The 15,306-nt window shown below is 53.5% G+C and overlaps 5 protein-coding genes across 5 annotated transcripts; 4 read left to right on the top strand and 1 right to left on the bottom strand.

Moving 5' to 3' along the window:
- Nucleotides 1-1,991: 1,991 nt before the first annotated feature.
- NECHADRAFT_83428 (uncharacterized protein) lies at nt 1,992-2,750 on the top strand (the record flags this gene model as incomplete). The annotated part of the gene is made up of 3 exons (XM_003047062.1): nt 1,992-2,053; nt 2,115-2,300; nt 2,414-2,750. The coding sequence occupies 3 exons, from the start codon at nt 1,992-1,994 to the stop codon at nt 2,748-2,750; spliced, it is 585 nt and encodes a 194-aa protein (XP_003047108.1).
- A 1,357-nt stretch (nt 2,751-4,107) lies between these two features.
- SDG2108 (SET domain protein) lies at nt 4,108-8,013 on the top strand (the record flags this gene model as incomplete). The annotated part of the gene is made up of 6 exons (XM_003047061.1): nt 4,108-4,689; nt 4,769-5,923; nt 6,495-6,588; nt 6,635-7,230; nt 7,280-7,513; nt 7,561-8,013. The coding sequence occupies 6 exons, from the start codon at nt 4,108-4,110 to the stop codon at nt 8,011-8,013; spliced, it is 3,114 nt and encodes a 1,037-aa protein (XP_003047107.1).
- A 1,244-nt stretch (nt 8,014-9,257) lies between these two features.
- Nucleotides 9,258-10,063, top strand: NECHADRAFT_83425 (uncharacterized protein; the record flags this gene model as incomplete). The annotated part of the gene is made up of 2 exons (XM_003047060.1): nt 9,258-9,531; nt 9,792-10,063. The coding sequence occupies 2 exons, from the start codon at nt 9,258-9,260 to the stop codon at nt 10,061-10,063; spliced, it is 546 nt and encodes a 181-aa protein (XP_003047106.1).
- Nucleotides 10,064-10,286: 223 nt separating this feature from the next.
- On the top strand, nt 10,287-11,210 carry NECHADRAFT_46253 (uncharacterized protein; the record flags this gene model as incomplete). The annotated part of the gene is made up of 1 exon (XM_003047059.1): nt 10,287-11,210. A coding segment is annotated over one exon (924 nt), but the record flags the coding sequence as incomplete, so codon positions are not given.
- Nucleotides 11,211-11,390: 180 nt separating this feature from the next.
- Nucleotides 11,391-13,390, bottom strand: NECHADRAFT_62578 (uncharacterized protein). Its single transcript, XM_003046893.1, has 5 exons — nt 13,177-13,390; nt 12,974-13,102; nt 11,969-12,917; nt 11,820-11,917; nt 11,391-11,772 (listed from the first exon to the last, which is right to left on the bottom strand). Exons 1-5 carry the CDS (start codon nt 13,213-13,215, stop codon nt 11,692-11,694), a joined length of 1,296 nt encoding a protein of 431 aa, XP_003046939.1. The 5' UTR covers nt 13,216-13,390; the 3' UTR covers nt 11,391-11,691.
- Nucleotides 13,391-15,306: the final 1,916 nt, after the last annotated feature.

Here is a 15,306-nt window from a genome sequence, read left to right as displayed (position 1 = left end):
AGGAATCTATATGGAGGAGAATTTTTCAGTGTGGAGCGGAATCGCAGTAGTCGCCATCAGGAGCGGAGGAAGGGGGGGGCGGAGCGGAGGGCACAAAGCCGAGATATGCCTACCTACGCATGCGAGAAAGATTGAGGAATTGACAGCCGGGCCGGTATGCTAGAGAGATGAAGTCAGGCCGTGACGGTGCGCGATGGTCTTCCAGAAGGAATTGAGGCGAAAGAGAACGAGTCCCGTCTCAATTGAGTTTAGGGAGCTAATGCTAATACTGCTGTAATGACTCTAACCCTGCCTCGGGTCTTTCTTTGATGGAGATAAACATTTAGCCCGACGTCATGCCGCCGCTTGGACGCTTCTCGGCTCGGCAAATGCGAGTCGCATTGGCCCAAGAGCAATGGCAATGCACAAGTACATCACCTAACCCCGGGTTACGCGACGCTCTTCATTTTGAGCTTATTGCTTGCTGCGTGGGGAGAGAGGAGCCAGTGGAGACAGGCCCTGGGACCCCCTGTGACCGCTCATGTCCTCCAGCTTCTTGGTGGGGCCGCCGGAGTCCCCCGCCCCGAGCGGTATTTTCGCAATCTCTCTCTCCAACCTGACGCTCCCAGGTCGGGCACGTGGGTATGCAAAATCCATGGCCTGAGATTGTGATGGTGTTGAGGCAAGGCTTGGCGTTTCTGGGCACTGTACTTGGCTTTGGTTTTCATGTGAAGTTGAGATTACGCCTGCACTGTGTAGTGGCGAAACGCTGTTCCGGCTTCACGATGGATGCGGCCAAACTCTTATCTCCTCGAGAACGCCAAGACTCTAGCAAGAATACTGGTTCCACTGCTAGAGCACTATCAGATACCCCGGCAAACTTGGTAGCATTGTGTTCTTATTCTATGACACATGCATTACACCAAACAAAGGACCTCCCATTATTGGCTTAGGCCCATGTCTGCCTGTATCGGCTGGATGGATGCTTTTTGTGCAACTGACAAGATAAGTCGAGTCCTCTTTATTCACTTCACATGGATATTCAACGTGCAGTGCAGTAATGTGAGGTGATTTGGCCATGGGACTCTGTGCAGTTATGCATGCCGTGATGTGTAGCCGTTACTGGTAGACGACCTAACCGGCAATAGTGACCGTCATGATATCCGCACGGCACTGCTACAACTCCATCATCAAACAACATGAGAAAGCATCCCATTGCAATCAGGAGCCTGAAATCAGGGTCTCTATTCTGTCGATAAGGTTGCATCAGTCCGTCTCCAAGCGGCTGTCATCTGCCATGACTTGGCCTGGACAAGCGCGATCCCCTCCCCTCACCAAGAAAACTCTCGGCGCCGCCCTCAGTGTCGTGCAACACTTGTCGAATCGTTGGCCAATGTCAGTCAACGCTTGTCAAGTCGTCGGCCAACATGGCTCCCGCCAAGTCCCGCCAAGAAAACATCGCTGCTTGCTCGTCATCCCCGCTAAAGCTTGATCTTTGCTTCACCTTGAGCTCTCGTTTGGTCAGTCACCGACACAGCCTCATGTTGCGTGATGCCACCCAAGAAATTCCCTTGCCAGAACCAGACACCGCGCAGTCAAAGTCAGGCAAAGCACCTGAGCATAGCGTTCTCGACCCTCGCTAGGTGGTCGTGTGTGTCGCCTGGGCATGCAAGCCACCGTCACTGCACCAAGGGTCTAGTGGTTCAATTCATCCTCGTTCGAGGCCTGGACACGCCGTTCCGTTGCCCATCATTGCCTCCGCGCGGCCGGTGCCACGGTTGTTATAACTGACCACTGCCACCATCTCTGTTGCGATAACAACGCAGCATGAAAACGCGTGAATTGTTGACTTTTCTCAACTTATCTCAAGTCGCCTCTTGCCAGACGGCACTGACTGTCGACGCTGTCTATCTATTGACCCCACGAAGCGGGGTGACGACACCAAGAATCATCGCACCACCCCCGACTCACTGATACTGATACCGAATCCGAATTCATTACCGAGCGACGAAATGGAACCCGTCGGCATAATTCTTCTCGTTCTTTTCTTATTCGTTCTGATAATCGGTCCTATGTACGTATCTACCGCATCCCTGTCTTGTGTACCTCGACTGAGTAACCGCCCAAACTACCAGAACATGCGTCAAGTTGGGATCTCGCAATGAAAGGGAAAAGGTTTACAATCCGCAACCCGATCAGTTGGATCGCGCGCGCCGGAAGCTTAGCACCGTGACAACCTGCTCATCGGCCGCTCAGCGATCTAATCCGTCTGAAGATGCCGATATTGAAGCCGTGCCTTCGGCGTCCGAGCTCGGCGAATGGTGAGTGCATCCCCGGGGCCGAAGGTCCGGCTGACCCGCTTCCCTGCGGCTCGGCCGGGGCTCCTCGGCGGCCGCCCTCCACTTGTCTACGGATCATGGCTGATATCATGCAGCCCTATTTGCATCGGTCCCTTGGTCGGTCCCTTGATGCCGGAACCCGCATATACCGTTGGAGGTGATCCGCCCCCGAATCTTGGTCATGCTTCAACGGTGGCTTCCAGGACCCAGTCACGGAGTGAGGGAGAGGATACGACCGCGCAGTCTAACACCAACTTGGAAATGGAAGACGATGACATCTTGACATTAAACACCTGCGGCCACTCATTCCATTCCAAGTGTCTCTCATCATGGTTCTTGATCGAGCGGCACGACTGCCCTGTGTGTAGGACGGCCTATTACAAAGGAGGTCCACGACGCGAGCGAACCTTGACAGTGCCGCCATTCTTTTGATCCCTGGCAAGATGAACAAAGACGACTGGCGTTGGGAGATGACCCAGACATCTCGGCCACGAGGGATGCGGCTATCCTTTCAGATCACTAATCACTAATTACACATTTCTGTTTCAGGAGCCAATATGATGCATCAGTCAATGGCTTGCAGCTTCTCACAACATGACCACACAGTGGCGGCCAATGATGGCACAGACAAGACGACAAACGGACACGGCTTTCGTGCGAGTCGTGTGCCAGGGCAACATCCGAAGCACTGGTTGATGTTGGATGCTTCTCCGGGTGCTGACCGAGACCTCTTTAACCAAACATGGAGACAAGCATGATGCCTGTGGACCAGGTACACGAGGAAGCTGATTAGCACATCAGCCAGCCGCGAGCCAGGACAACTTGCTAGCTACTCAATTGGGAGGTTTCTGATCTCATCTCGATGCAAAATGTCGGCGACATGTCTCGCACCTAGCTCGGAGTGGTGCAGCATTTCTTCCAACTCGATGGAACGGCCCCTAAGCTTGCGATTGGCTCACCCCAGCTCTCTGAGTGCTTTGCCAAGCTGTTTCCCAGAGCTTCAGACGTTTGTTTCCTCTTCGTTTCTTCACGGCGAAGATCTTTACCGCTTGGACCTGGCAAAAGGCGTCAGAGCGGAGCAAACGCCCTCGGGGTACGTACCCTTGGCCAGCCCGCGATCGGCGATCCGTGACCTCACACCAAAAGTCGAGATGACTTCATCGCCATCAAAGGGGTCTCGATCGAGAAAATTGGTCAACGATCGATTTCGCCCGCCCTTAACAGCACATCACAGAGCAGCACAGGCGCCGGGAACTGAAGCTCCGGGGGGGCAACTCAATACCCATCCACTGCTAATTGACACCTAACTAACCCCCAGCCGGCCCTGCAGCGGGCTCTTTGCCCCGGAAATGCCCAAACCGCGCTGCACCAAAAAAGACCCCCCAATCGCATCCTTGGGGCTCTCGTCGGATAGCCCTATGCCCTCCCATTATTACATCGTCACCCCAAAAGTCATGCATGACGCGACGTGCGTCATTGGCTCTTCGGGCCAGTTCCTCCGACTACAGCCTCATAGCTCGAGGTCATGAGAGATACAAGAGAGACATGCACGCATAACAAGGTACAGGGCAACTGCGCTCTTCACTACTCCTTCATCCTTCACCGTCGCCTCGACCTTCCACAACTACTTGAGGCCCTCAAGCCATTGCATCCATCTCAGACATTGTCCCTCCATGTCATCTTCACATTGAGACTGCGCTACTGTATGCGACCACGCCTCTTTGCCTCTGCTGCTGCGAGTATCTTTGCCCCTATACCAAAGCACCAGCACAGCAGAGGCCTCTCCAACATGACGCCGAAACGAAAGAGAGACGGCCCTCATCCTCCTCCTCCAGCGCCGCAACGACCTGATGCCCCTAGACGAAGTAGCCGAAGACTGAGGGATGCTGCCGCTGCAACTACAACGGATCATCTCGCATCTGACAAGATGGACATTGACAAGGATAGCAAGAAAATCAAGTGTGAACTCCCCAAAACACGCAACCACAAGGCAGTATGGGATACAGGGGAGGGCGTTGAGGAAGCCATGCGCGAGTTGAGCGAGATGGAACACAAACTACAGAACGCCGTGAGGAGACAACGACTGGCGGTTGAATCTTCAGATCTTCATGTCAAAGTAGAGTCGGTCATGGAACGAGATATTCGACCCAAGATGCGAACACCACCACCCAATGACATCATCCCTTCCACCTGCGGACGAAATGCGGAGAGCATTGACAAGGCCCCCATGGATGATTATCAGGCTGAGCCAGCGGCAGGTGATATTGTTGACGCCAAGGCCGACGATGAGGGTTTTGAGAGAGGCGCAAACAGACCTCCCCCCGTCAACAGCGACAGACTTCCCCTGCCGTGGTCGGGGCGGCTTGGTTATGTGAGCGCATCCCCGTGAGGCAAAATCTTGCCGCTCACTCCAGATGAGTGAGAGACACAACGATGACTGACTCGCATAGGCCTGCTTAAACACATATCTGCGCACTGCAAACCCTCCGGTCTTCTCCTCGAGAACCTGTCGGATCGCATCCGTCCTCGACCATCGACATCCCCTCCAACATCCTTCAGAGCCTGGACACCCGACAAAGAATCGACCCGACAAGAGTAAGCCAGCGGATCCCGAACGAGGGCTAAAGTATGTGCAAGAGCTGGGACTGGCCAACGCGAGAGATATTGTCAAGATGATTCGGTGGAACCAGAAGTACGGTATCAAGTTCATGAGGCTCAGCAGTGAAATGTTTCCCTTTGCAAGCCACGAGGAATATGGGTACAAGCTGGCGCCCTTTGCAGCTGATGTCCTAGCCGAAGCTGGCAAAGTTGCAGCAGAACTAGGACATCGCCTTACGACACATCCTGGCCAGTTTACCCAGATTGGAAGCCCACGGAAGGAAGTTGTTGCAGCTGCTATTCGCGATCTTGAGTATCACGATGAGATGCTCAGTTTGCTCAAGCTCCCTGAGCAAATGAACCGCGACGCAGTCATGATCTTGCACATGGGAGGTACCTATGGCGACAAGGAAGCAACTTTGAACCGGTTCCGCGAAAATTACGTCAAGCTGTCGGATGGCGTCAAACGGCGACTGGTGTTGGAGAATGACGACGTTGCGTGGAGCGTCCACGATCTACTCCCTATATGTGAGGAGCTTAATATTCCACTGGTACTGGATTATCACCACCACAACATCATCTTCGACTCGAGTATTCGAGAAGGCACTCAAGATATCATAGGTCTTTATGACCGCATCAAAAAGACATGGACAAGAAAGAGCATCACCCAAAAGATGCACTACAGCGAGCAGACTGCTGGCGCTGTTACCCCACGAGAGCGCCGCAAACATTCTGCGCGAGTCAAGACGCTGCCGCCCTGTGCCCACGATATGGACCTCATGATTGAAGCTAAGGACAAGGAGCAAGCCGTCTTCGAGCTGATGCGCACCTTTAAGCTGCCAGGATGGGATACCTTCAACAACGTTGTTCCCTACGATCGCGAAGACGAGTCACGAAAGGCCATCAAGAAGAAGCCCAAAAAGGGGAAGAAGAAGACCAACGGCGTCAACGGCGTCAATGGCGTCAACGGTGAGGTAGAAGATGAGATAGAGGTGCCTGAGAAGATCGTGAGCGCCGAAGACTTTGGCATGGGAGGGCCCAACAACAGAGTGTACTGGCCCGAGGGTATGGAGGAGTGGCTTAAGCCCAAGAAGAGAGAGATCAAGAAGGACAGGCCGAGTGATCAGTAATGAGTGTTTGCATATTTTTTTTTCGGTTGGATTATGGACAGAACAAACCAGCATAGGGAATAGCGTCATCATGTTTTGTATTGGTGTTGGACGTGGTCGCGTTGCGAGACTTGTACCAATAGCTGTGACTCTGAAAAGTCCTTAATGGCGGGTATATTACGAGTAATGAATTATGTTTGAGTTTATCAAGGCTATAGAAGTGCAATAATGAGGTTATTCACATGCAGTCTGCATCGATTCTGTTGGGTTTGTCGGTGTCGGCCTACCCTAGAAAGCACAGTGCAGATCAAGCGCGCGCTAACGAAAAAGTTTTATTTACACTGTCCTCAGACTTTACCTTCATACCTGCAATATCCTCTTCCAACCTCACACCGACAGATTTTTTTATGCCTCGCTACAAAACAAAGGCGCAATGGATTCCGAATCTTTCAATGCAGGTAGTGAAAAGTTTCTTCTCTGGTTTAAATCACTCCCAGGGGCCTCATTCTCAGACGCCATCAAGATTGTCGACCTTCGAGACCGCAATGCGGGCCGTGGTATAAGTACGTCGATATTCCTTGGTTCATACAGCCATACTGACTTTTATAGTTGCCCTACAGGATATTCCTGCTGAGACGACACTCTTTACCATCCCTAGAAAGGGCATCATCAATGTTGAAACGTCAGAGTTGCCCAAGAAGCTTCCCGACGTCTTTGACCTCGACAAGCCCATTGATGACGATGATGAGGCGCCGCGATTGGACTCATGGAGCTCTTTGATCCTTGTCTTGATGTACGAGTACCTGCAGGGTGAAAAGTCACAGTGGAAGCCCTACTTTGACGTGCTCCCCTCCTCGTTTGATACGCCCATGTTCTGGTCCGAGAGCGAACTAGACCAGCTACAGGCCAGTCACATGCGTCACAAAATCGGCAAGGCGGACGCGGAGAGCATGTTCCGCAAGACTCTTCTCCCCATCATTCGAAAAAACTCGAGCGTATTTGGCGGCGAGAACCGAAGTGATGATGATCTTGTCGAGATTGCGCACCGGATGGGCAGCACCATCATGGCGTATGCTTTTGATCTCGAGAACGATGAAGATGAGGAGGAGGAAGAGACGGATGGCTGGGTGGAGGATCGAGAAGGCAAATCCATGATGGGCATGGTTCCAATGGCCGACATTTTGAATGCCGACGCGGAATTCAATGTAGGTATCGGTGTATTGAGTGAGGGTGACACAGCTGACTTGGATATAGGCGCATGTGAACCACGAGGAAGAGAGCCTCACGGTGACCAGCTTGAGGCCAATCAAGGCTGGCGAGGAGATCTTTAACTACTACGGACCGCATCCCAATTCGGAACTGCTCCGGCGATACGGCTATGTGACTGAGAGGCATTCTCGTTATGACGTTGTTGAGATTCCCTGGGACGTTGTGGAGTCAGTCATGAGGCTCAACTTTGGCATTTCTGGCCAAGTACTGGAAAAACTGGTATGTCTTGAAAATGAACTCAACGGCAACTTGCTGACTTGGATCAGCGTCACGGTCTCGAAGAGGAGGAGGAGTTTGAAGACACATTTGTGCTGGAGCGTGAGACTGGAGAGGTGAACTCGGATGGCACATTTTCAGGCCCTGCTCGGTTCGAAAGCATGCCCGAGGATCTCCAGGAGCAGCTCAAGACGTTCCTCAAGGGGGTGAAGAAGGCTCAGCCTGAAGCCATTCCCGACAAGCGAAAACGGGACGAAATTCATCATGCTGTCCTGGCCAAGACATTGCAAGCTCTTGCATCGAAATACCCAACAAGTACCTCGGAGGACGGAATTCTGCTCCAGAGACAGGACCTCAGCCAGCGGACCCGCATGGCTATCGAGGTCAGACTGGGAGAGAAGAAGTTGCTCCAAGAAGCGATCGCGTCGACATCCTCGGTTGACGTTGAAATGACAGTTGATGATGAATCTGGACCATCGAAGCGGGCAAAACGGTCGGGTTGAGGATGAACCCGAGTTGACAAAGAACATAGGTCATCCTATTCCTCGACTTTAACCGTTTAAAACGGAACTACCGTCGATCGACGGGCAATTGGAGCATCCCGAGATTGTGATTGAGCCTCCCGGATCCATGGGATTGCAACCCATGCAAGAGGCGCAGAAGGCATCAAATACCAAAATGCGAACCATTTGCCCAACGCGACGAGGCAACAAGCACTAAATCAAATTACAATTCGACGCGACTGCATTTTTCTCCTATTTAAATGACCTTTTGCCCCAAAATTTCCTGTGTCTTTTGCACTTTAGACTCACGACTCTAACCACAGCAAGTGACCGCGACCGACAGCAGACCATGATGTATACGTCGTCGTTCGAAACAGGAACAAGTTGCGATTCATGCAGTACGACAAAAGATATCGAATGTGTACCAAAGTTCCTTCTTTTGAAATAACATAGGCTGCATTGGAACCCAACGGCTAGTACTAGTTGACATAGCTGTCAACAGGTACGCGGATAGTCTCCCGACACGAGCAAGGTCTCTTTTACAAAGCAGCATTGGGTGGATCTGTTTCTGCCCGAGATAGCTAGCAACACCTGACGGACCTTGATTCATCGCTTCCCGCGGCTCATCCTCTCAGGCAACCACGTCTTGCATATCAGCGTGGTCTGCATTGGCTCTGACCGGCGAGCACGAGTGTGCTGCCGATACCAATGGCTTATAGGATAAATGCAGCCTCGCTAACGTTGCCAGTTCAAGATGATTTGCCCGCTACGGATACCTGTAGTCTTGGAATCAACTGATCATCTATCTAACCGCTGCAACCTCTACCGTCGGGTGCCTCAAAGTGTCCGAGATTCTGGTCCATGGTGTGGATGCTGCCAACAGTCGTCATGGGCTGTGCCCTCCCTCTGAGAAGCCGGCTGCAACTGGGATACGAGGGATTCATGGCTGGCTTCGACACGGACTATCCCGAGGTAGGCTCGGGATGTTGCCTTTCGGCATGTCATTAGATACCCGCGCTTCGACGCAGGCTCAGAGCCTTGGGCTTGGGGGTTTGGTTGCTTTTTCGGCAAAAGGGTTGCCCGCTGAAAGTCCCTCACCAAGAGATTCTGGTCAGACTACTCCAGGACCCTGTTGTGCTTCAACCCCGGGGAAGATCTACCATGCCCCATGCATGCCCTTAGGACATGGGAGACTTCTGGCCTCAAACGCGACTCAGCTCCCATCTTGAACTGAAACCGCCACCATGACCGCAGAACCCAGCAGCAAGACAACCCATGGTGCCATCAACTGGGGAAGCAAGAGTGCTAGCGCCAACAATGGATCGACGGCCAAAGATCTGGAGGTCGGCTCCATTGGTCCGCGAGTAAAGCGCATCTGCATCTCGTTAAACCGGTCTAGCAAGGGATGGCATTACTTGGAGCCACACACCAGGTTATGGTGTCCTCTTCAGCTTGAGAGAAACCCCCCGACCACATTTGCCGAGCAGCAAAGAGAGACCGGTGTCAACAAAAGATCAAGTGAGAGGGTCCGGCCCGCAGCCGCTCTGCATGAACTGGGGTCTGGCTCTCGAGACCAAGGCCCCCCCCCCCCATCCCCCATCCCTCATCACGTACACATGCGGGACGCAGCACACCAGAGTCGGAGAGATAGCGTGGAGCAGGCGTGGCACCAATCCTCGGGGTCAAGTTGAGACGAAGACCAGGGCCCTGCTCGCCAATGGTACGGCAGGGCTGTCGACAGTTGCCGAATCGGTCCATGCTCCTTGGATGTCTGGCAGACAATGCACCCGGACACATGGCGTCGAAGCTGACAGTTGACCCTCGGGTCGACGTGGGGCAACGTCATAGTGATGCACCTCATTCGGCCGTTTTCTTTGCTGCCTCTGAAGCTGTATTTCTCATCGTCGTGGAGGTGGAGCAGATGGCCGGTCCCTGGGATGCCCTCTGGTCAAGGGTTACGGGCGGACACAGCATGGCGGCCCAAGTTTCGCCGGCCTCACGCGGACGTTTCTTGGGCAGCGAATTTTGCGGCTCTACCGCCGAGTTGTGAAGCGGATCCGGTCTCGAAAGGACATAAAGAGATGGAGGTTTACTCGGGGGTTGGACGAGGCTGAGGGGGAGAGAGCACGATACACCACCCTGACCACCTATCTTGAAACATCCGCAAGAGACACTTTCGACTTTGACCATGTCTAAATCAGTAGGTCTTGATCTTCAATATGTGGCAAGGCAATTGAGCTTACAGCGGGCAGCACAAGTCCAAGCACAGCGGCTCGAGCCGGGGCCGAGGAAGCTCGGGAAGCCAGCAGAGGGCCGGAATGAGCTTCCTGTTTATTGCCAACAAACTGAGAATCCAAGAGCCAGAGGTAGATGAATATCATCACTTTATTCCACCACGATCACCCGATAGCTACTTGGGTGAGCTTCCGAGCAAGGTGATGCGGTACTCTGATGGCGAAGTCTCAGAAGCTTGGGGATATCACTGGTATCGGGATGAACAAAACCCGGCTGGGCAGCTCATGCGCCTCGACCAAGGGGGCAGTTACATGCTGGACCCAGCCACGGGTTACTGCGTCTGCGCTGAAGGGTATAAGACCTTTGCCGTCGCTGCTTGTAACCCCCTACTCCCCATCATGGTGGCCGACCAAGACCCCCTCGTCTACTCAACGAGCTGGGAGCTTTTGCGCATCTTTCACCCCCCACACAGCCGCGGCCGCTCTCAGGTCGTCACACTCGAAAGCAACATGGGACCCGGGGGCGCTCCAGTCCGCTACGTCGCCGGCCGGTCACCCAGTTGGATGCCCGGCCTCCTGCCGAGGACATACCGTTCGCCTACCGCACATCCACCAGAGTCGGCGGGCCTGGGGGGAGAGTTGCCCATCGTACTGGGGCTGATGGCGCTGTGCGCTGAAAAGGGTCCAAATAGCAACGAGGCTATAAACCAGCTGTTTTTGGACCGGCGAACGTGGCGGCGGAATGAATGGAGGGGTGGCGACACACCACGGGGTTGTGAGTACTTGCTCGTCTCCTCTGCTCGGCTACGACTAATGACTTGGTGTGTTATAGATCCGGATACTGCCCAAGACGACCCATGCGCCTTTCTTGTCAAGGTGTTTCTCGATCCAGAGAACCCAGCGAGTACAGCAGAGTCCCTTGCGGGGTTTGAGTGGCACTCTGCTGTTGTCCGCGAGTCTTGATCGTCAAGCGGACCGCGGTGAAACTCATGCCCATGTCTGCATTTTGGCACTATGGATTTCTTGCAGTCTCCGGGTCTGGTAACTTTGTTACCCCTGCCTCTCGCTAATTCATTCATTGACTCTTAAATACGTTATGTGGTTATTTCAGCCATGATGGGAATCAGATTGACGACAACGGTGTGAAGATCGATCTTGTGGTTTCTATTATTCATTCCTCTCGCTGAGTTTTCGGTATAAAATGGTCCCGTCCCCTTTCCTACTCAGCTCTTGCAGCTAGCTCCCTTCAATTGTCCATCTCCTTCATCTCGATGCACCCTTGATAGCCTCGGACAAAGGGTCCTTGCGCTGTCGATGCAGGCCTTGAGCAATCGCATAAACATGTCGGTGACGTTGAGATGGGCATGCTTGAGAGGCACGGCTCGGTTGGATGGATTTGTTTATGTGTAAATAAATGGTTTGTCTCTGCCGTTCAAGACTGAAATCAGACGGCATCGGGAAGTCGCACAGCAATATCTCCAGATTGGGTGATGTATCGCACCCATGGGAGAGAGGGATATTGCAACTGCAGCAGTTAGTATGATGAATGTTTATGAGTATTGCGCTGCGTACCTTGGGCTCGGTAATCTTGAGATACCGCACTTGGATTCCACTGGTGGTGAAGTAAGGAATCTCAAACTTGACCTGGATAGGTCGCTTTGCACCCTTGCCTGGCCCTCCAACACCACCCATGCTTCCACCGAAACCACCCATCATGCCACCTCCCTGCTCGTCATCACCCCTCACGCTTGGCAGGCCCAGCTCAGCGCGCATGAGGAACTCCTTGCCACCACCGAACTGCTTGATCTTCCAGACAATGGCGCTCTGCTCGGGCGCATAGTGGACGGATCCAATGTTGGTGCGGAAACGGGGGCTATCGGCGTCGTCGGGCACGGGGACGACAATCTCGACGTTGTTGGCGGTACTGCGGCGCTTGAACTGGGCGCGAGCCTTGAGCATGTACTCGATACGGGAACCCGAGTGAGACTCGACCACACACTCCACCCAGATCAGGGGCTTAACCTGCGTGTTGAGGCGGTAGGACATGAGCTCGAATTCGCCGTCCGGAGGGATGAAGGAGATGGTTCGGTCATTCTCGAAACGCGACAGACGCACGCACTGGTGGAACTTGACATCCTCCATCTCGATAGCCTTGCCGCGGGTGGCTCGACCCGTTGTTTCAAACATGACCTTGTCGTTGAGGCCCAGACGTAGCTCAGGCATACCACTCAGGTAGCACTTCATCTTGATGGCGCCAAGAATCTCGGAACGGAGCACGTTGCCGTTTGCGGAAACGAGAAGGTTGAGGGACTCGACGACGTCGAGGAAGACCTCGTTCTTGCGGTAGCGAATGCCCTCGGAACGCCATGACACGGCGTTTGTGACGGCGATGGGCGGGCGAGCCTGGATCTCGAGCTTGTGGGACTCTTGGGTGATGTACTCCTGGAGAATCTTGGACTCTGTGGTCTGGGGGTAGCCAAAGTCCATCATCTCGTCGAGGAGCTCGTAGATGATGACAAAGTTGTCGCGGATCGACTCTTCTTCTAGAGCCTTGAAGTACTCGGTAAAGACCTCGACGATCTTGTGGAGGAATAGGAGGATCTCGGCGGCATTTGTGTTTCGTTTTGTGAGGGCGAGGAGGTAGAGGTTGTTGTGGCGGATGTAGAGGTACTGCATTGGGGAGCTGGTCAGCGAAGCTACAGCTGTAGCTCCAGGGGATGACGCACGTTGATGCCCTCATGGGAGAAGCATGGCGGGACGGCGGACGAGTCCTCCTCAGCTTCTGAGAGGAGGACGGGGAACTTTTCGACGGCCGACATGGGAATGTCACCTCTGTAGTTGCGGGCGAGAAGGGTCTGCGCAAGGCCAGATCAGCGTCATGTCGGCGATGGTATGGTTACGGCGGCGGCAGGGGATAAGCTGGACGCACCTTGCCCTTGAGGTCGAGGAAGAATAATGCGGACGCCATGATGAAGGGTTTATGGAAGAGGAGCGGTAGTCGTTATGTTGGAGAGACCAGTCAACTCGAGGTCGCAGGTCGGAGGGGTAGAAAGGAGGTCGTTATATCGTCGTCAATTGGTGATGCGACAGGAGAAGCGCGAGGATGAACAGCTCGAGCGGGAGGATCTAGAACTTGGGACGACGATACAGAGGGCGAAGCACGAGAAAAGAGAGAATGGAATAGAAGAATTAGGGGGTTATACAAGAGCACAGGCAGTCATGATTGTCCGCAGCGCAATATGGTATTGGTCAGTTTCAAGCCAGAGGTTCGCTGGCATCTTTTGAGAGCAGCCTGGCCGAGCGTTGACGGACAGGATGTTGGCGTGGATGAGGTCGGTAAAATGTCGGATGTGGTGGGGTAGCTCGATCCGTACAGTCACGTGATGAAGCTGTTTGCGGGAACAGTAGAAAAAAAAAACTTGCAGAGCTACCAGAGCTTTTCTTTTCTTTCTTCTCTATAACGCACCCTCTAGACAGTGCAGACCATCATCTAGCCCACAACCGGGTGGCATTCTGTCATACCAGCCGTGGAGCCGTTGATGAAACTGCGATTTCGTGGTGCGGAGAAGGAGACATTGTGGTTCCATTAAGAACTGCCCGAGTATTTACTTTTCCCGTTGCTTGGGCGGTGTCAGAGGAACCGGACATTTTTCAGTTCAACAGAACAGAATTTATCATGTGATGGAAGTTGTTGAGCTTCATGGATCATCTGGACAACTGCCGATTGGCATCCGGAGAGGGCATTATCAAGCCAGCTTATAGATGACCTCGGACAACGATGCCGGGATGCGATCCGAAGTGTCGACATGGGCTGCAAACTTTCATGAACCCCCTAACTGGTGGGTGGCGCTCGTTCATGTGGTAAAGGCACACGACCTTTAGCTCGCCATTGAAATCCTTTTGTTGGGGAATGGATCTCTCGGTGAGCGAGCGTCGACCGCTGGAATGAGCGCATAGTATCGTGAAAGATGCTCCCACGGCATCTACAGGGGCCCAGTCGACATCTCGCATGTTGCACTCCGTATCAGGCACTCTGCTCGCCAAACAGTGGATGGCGATACCGTCTCCTCGGCATCAGCTTCGACCCACTAAACCTAAACAAGAAGCTTACTCCAACAGCTGTCCAGAACTGAAGTCCGTGATGGTGTAGAGCTTCGGCCTCGGCTGGAGGGAACCAGAGTTTGCACGTTGAGCAATTGTCATGTCACAAAATTTCCTATTGCGACAGCGACAGCGACAGCGACAGCGACAGCGAGGTGTGTTGCGGCCACGACCTTGTTGGATGTGAGTTGCCACCGTTGGCACATGTCAGATGCCTCACATGTGTTTGGTGTGGTGTAGTCGGACTTGTACGATGTGAGCCCTCCACTCCAAGAGAAAAGACCGGCAGCCCGGGTACAGTACGGTATCTTGGCTGAGGGGGCATCAGGCACAAGGACGAGACTTGCCAAGCGGGCCGAATGCCGAATGGTTTGTCTGATTCTCAAGGGGATTGGACGTGGACCGTGACAGCGTCAAGACGGACAGAGCTCAGCCCGAGATGAGCAAGCCATGAGCAAGCAGAGTTGCTCGACTGGCATTGCGACAGGATTGGTGGCAGGATACCTAATGAACTCTAGCGCATTGATTGAACGAGGATGTGATCCTCCGCGGGATAACGAGTGTTGCGTACCATCAGCAAGTTGAGTTGCAACGGCGTCCAAGGAAACAAGATCCGGCAGGTTGATCCTGTTAGCGACTCTGACATGACTCGGGTGGGCGGCCTACCAACGTTTACCCGGCAGGCACGTACCTGCGGACGCAGATTTAATCTTTGCATGTGATGCAAACCGCAAATGATTTCCCGCTCCAACGCCGCCATCATCATCATTGCCCCGGGCTTTGACACGTGCTCGAGGTGGGAGACCCGCCCAGGTCCTCCTCTTCAGGTACAGCCCCAGTATTTTGCGCCAGGGGAGAAGAATGCGAGTTAAATCTTGTGATGGTCAGGAACGTTAATACTCCCACTGCCTTCTCTCTCCTTGCTTGGAGATCATCCTCAAACGTCGTCTGCAGAGTG

The sequence above is a fragment of the Fusarium vanettenii genome (assembly GCF_000151355.1).
Source record: "Fusarium vanettenii 77-13-4 chromosome 8 genomic scaffold NECHAsca_17_chr8_1_0, whole genome shotgun sequence".
Taxonomy (NCBI): Eukaryota; Fungi; Ascomycota; class Sordariomycetes; order Hypocreales; family Nectriaceae; genus Fusarium; species Fusarium vanettenii.
The sequence above is the reverse complement of the archived record's forward strand: the minus strand, read 5'-3'. Positions and strand labels throughout refer to the sequence as shown.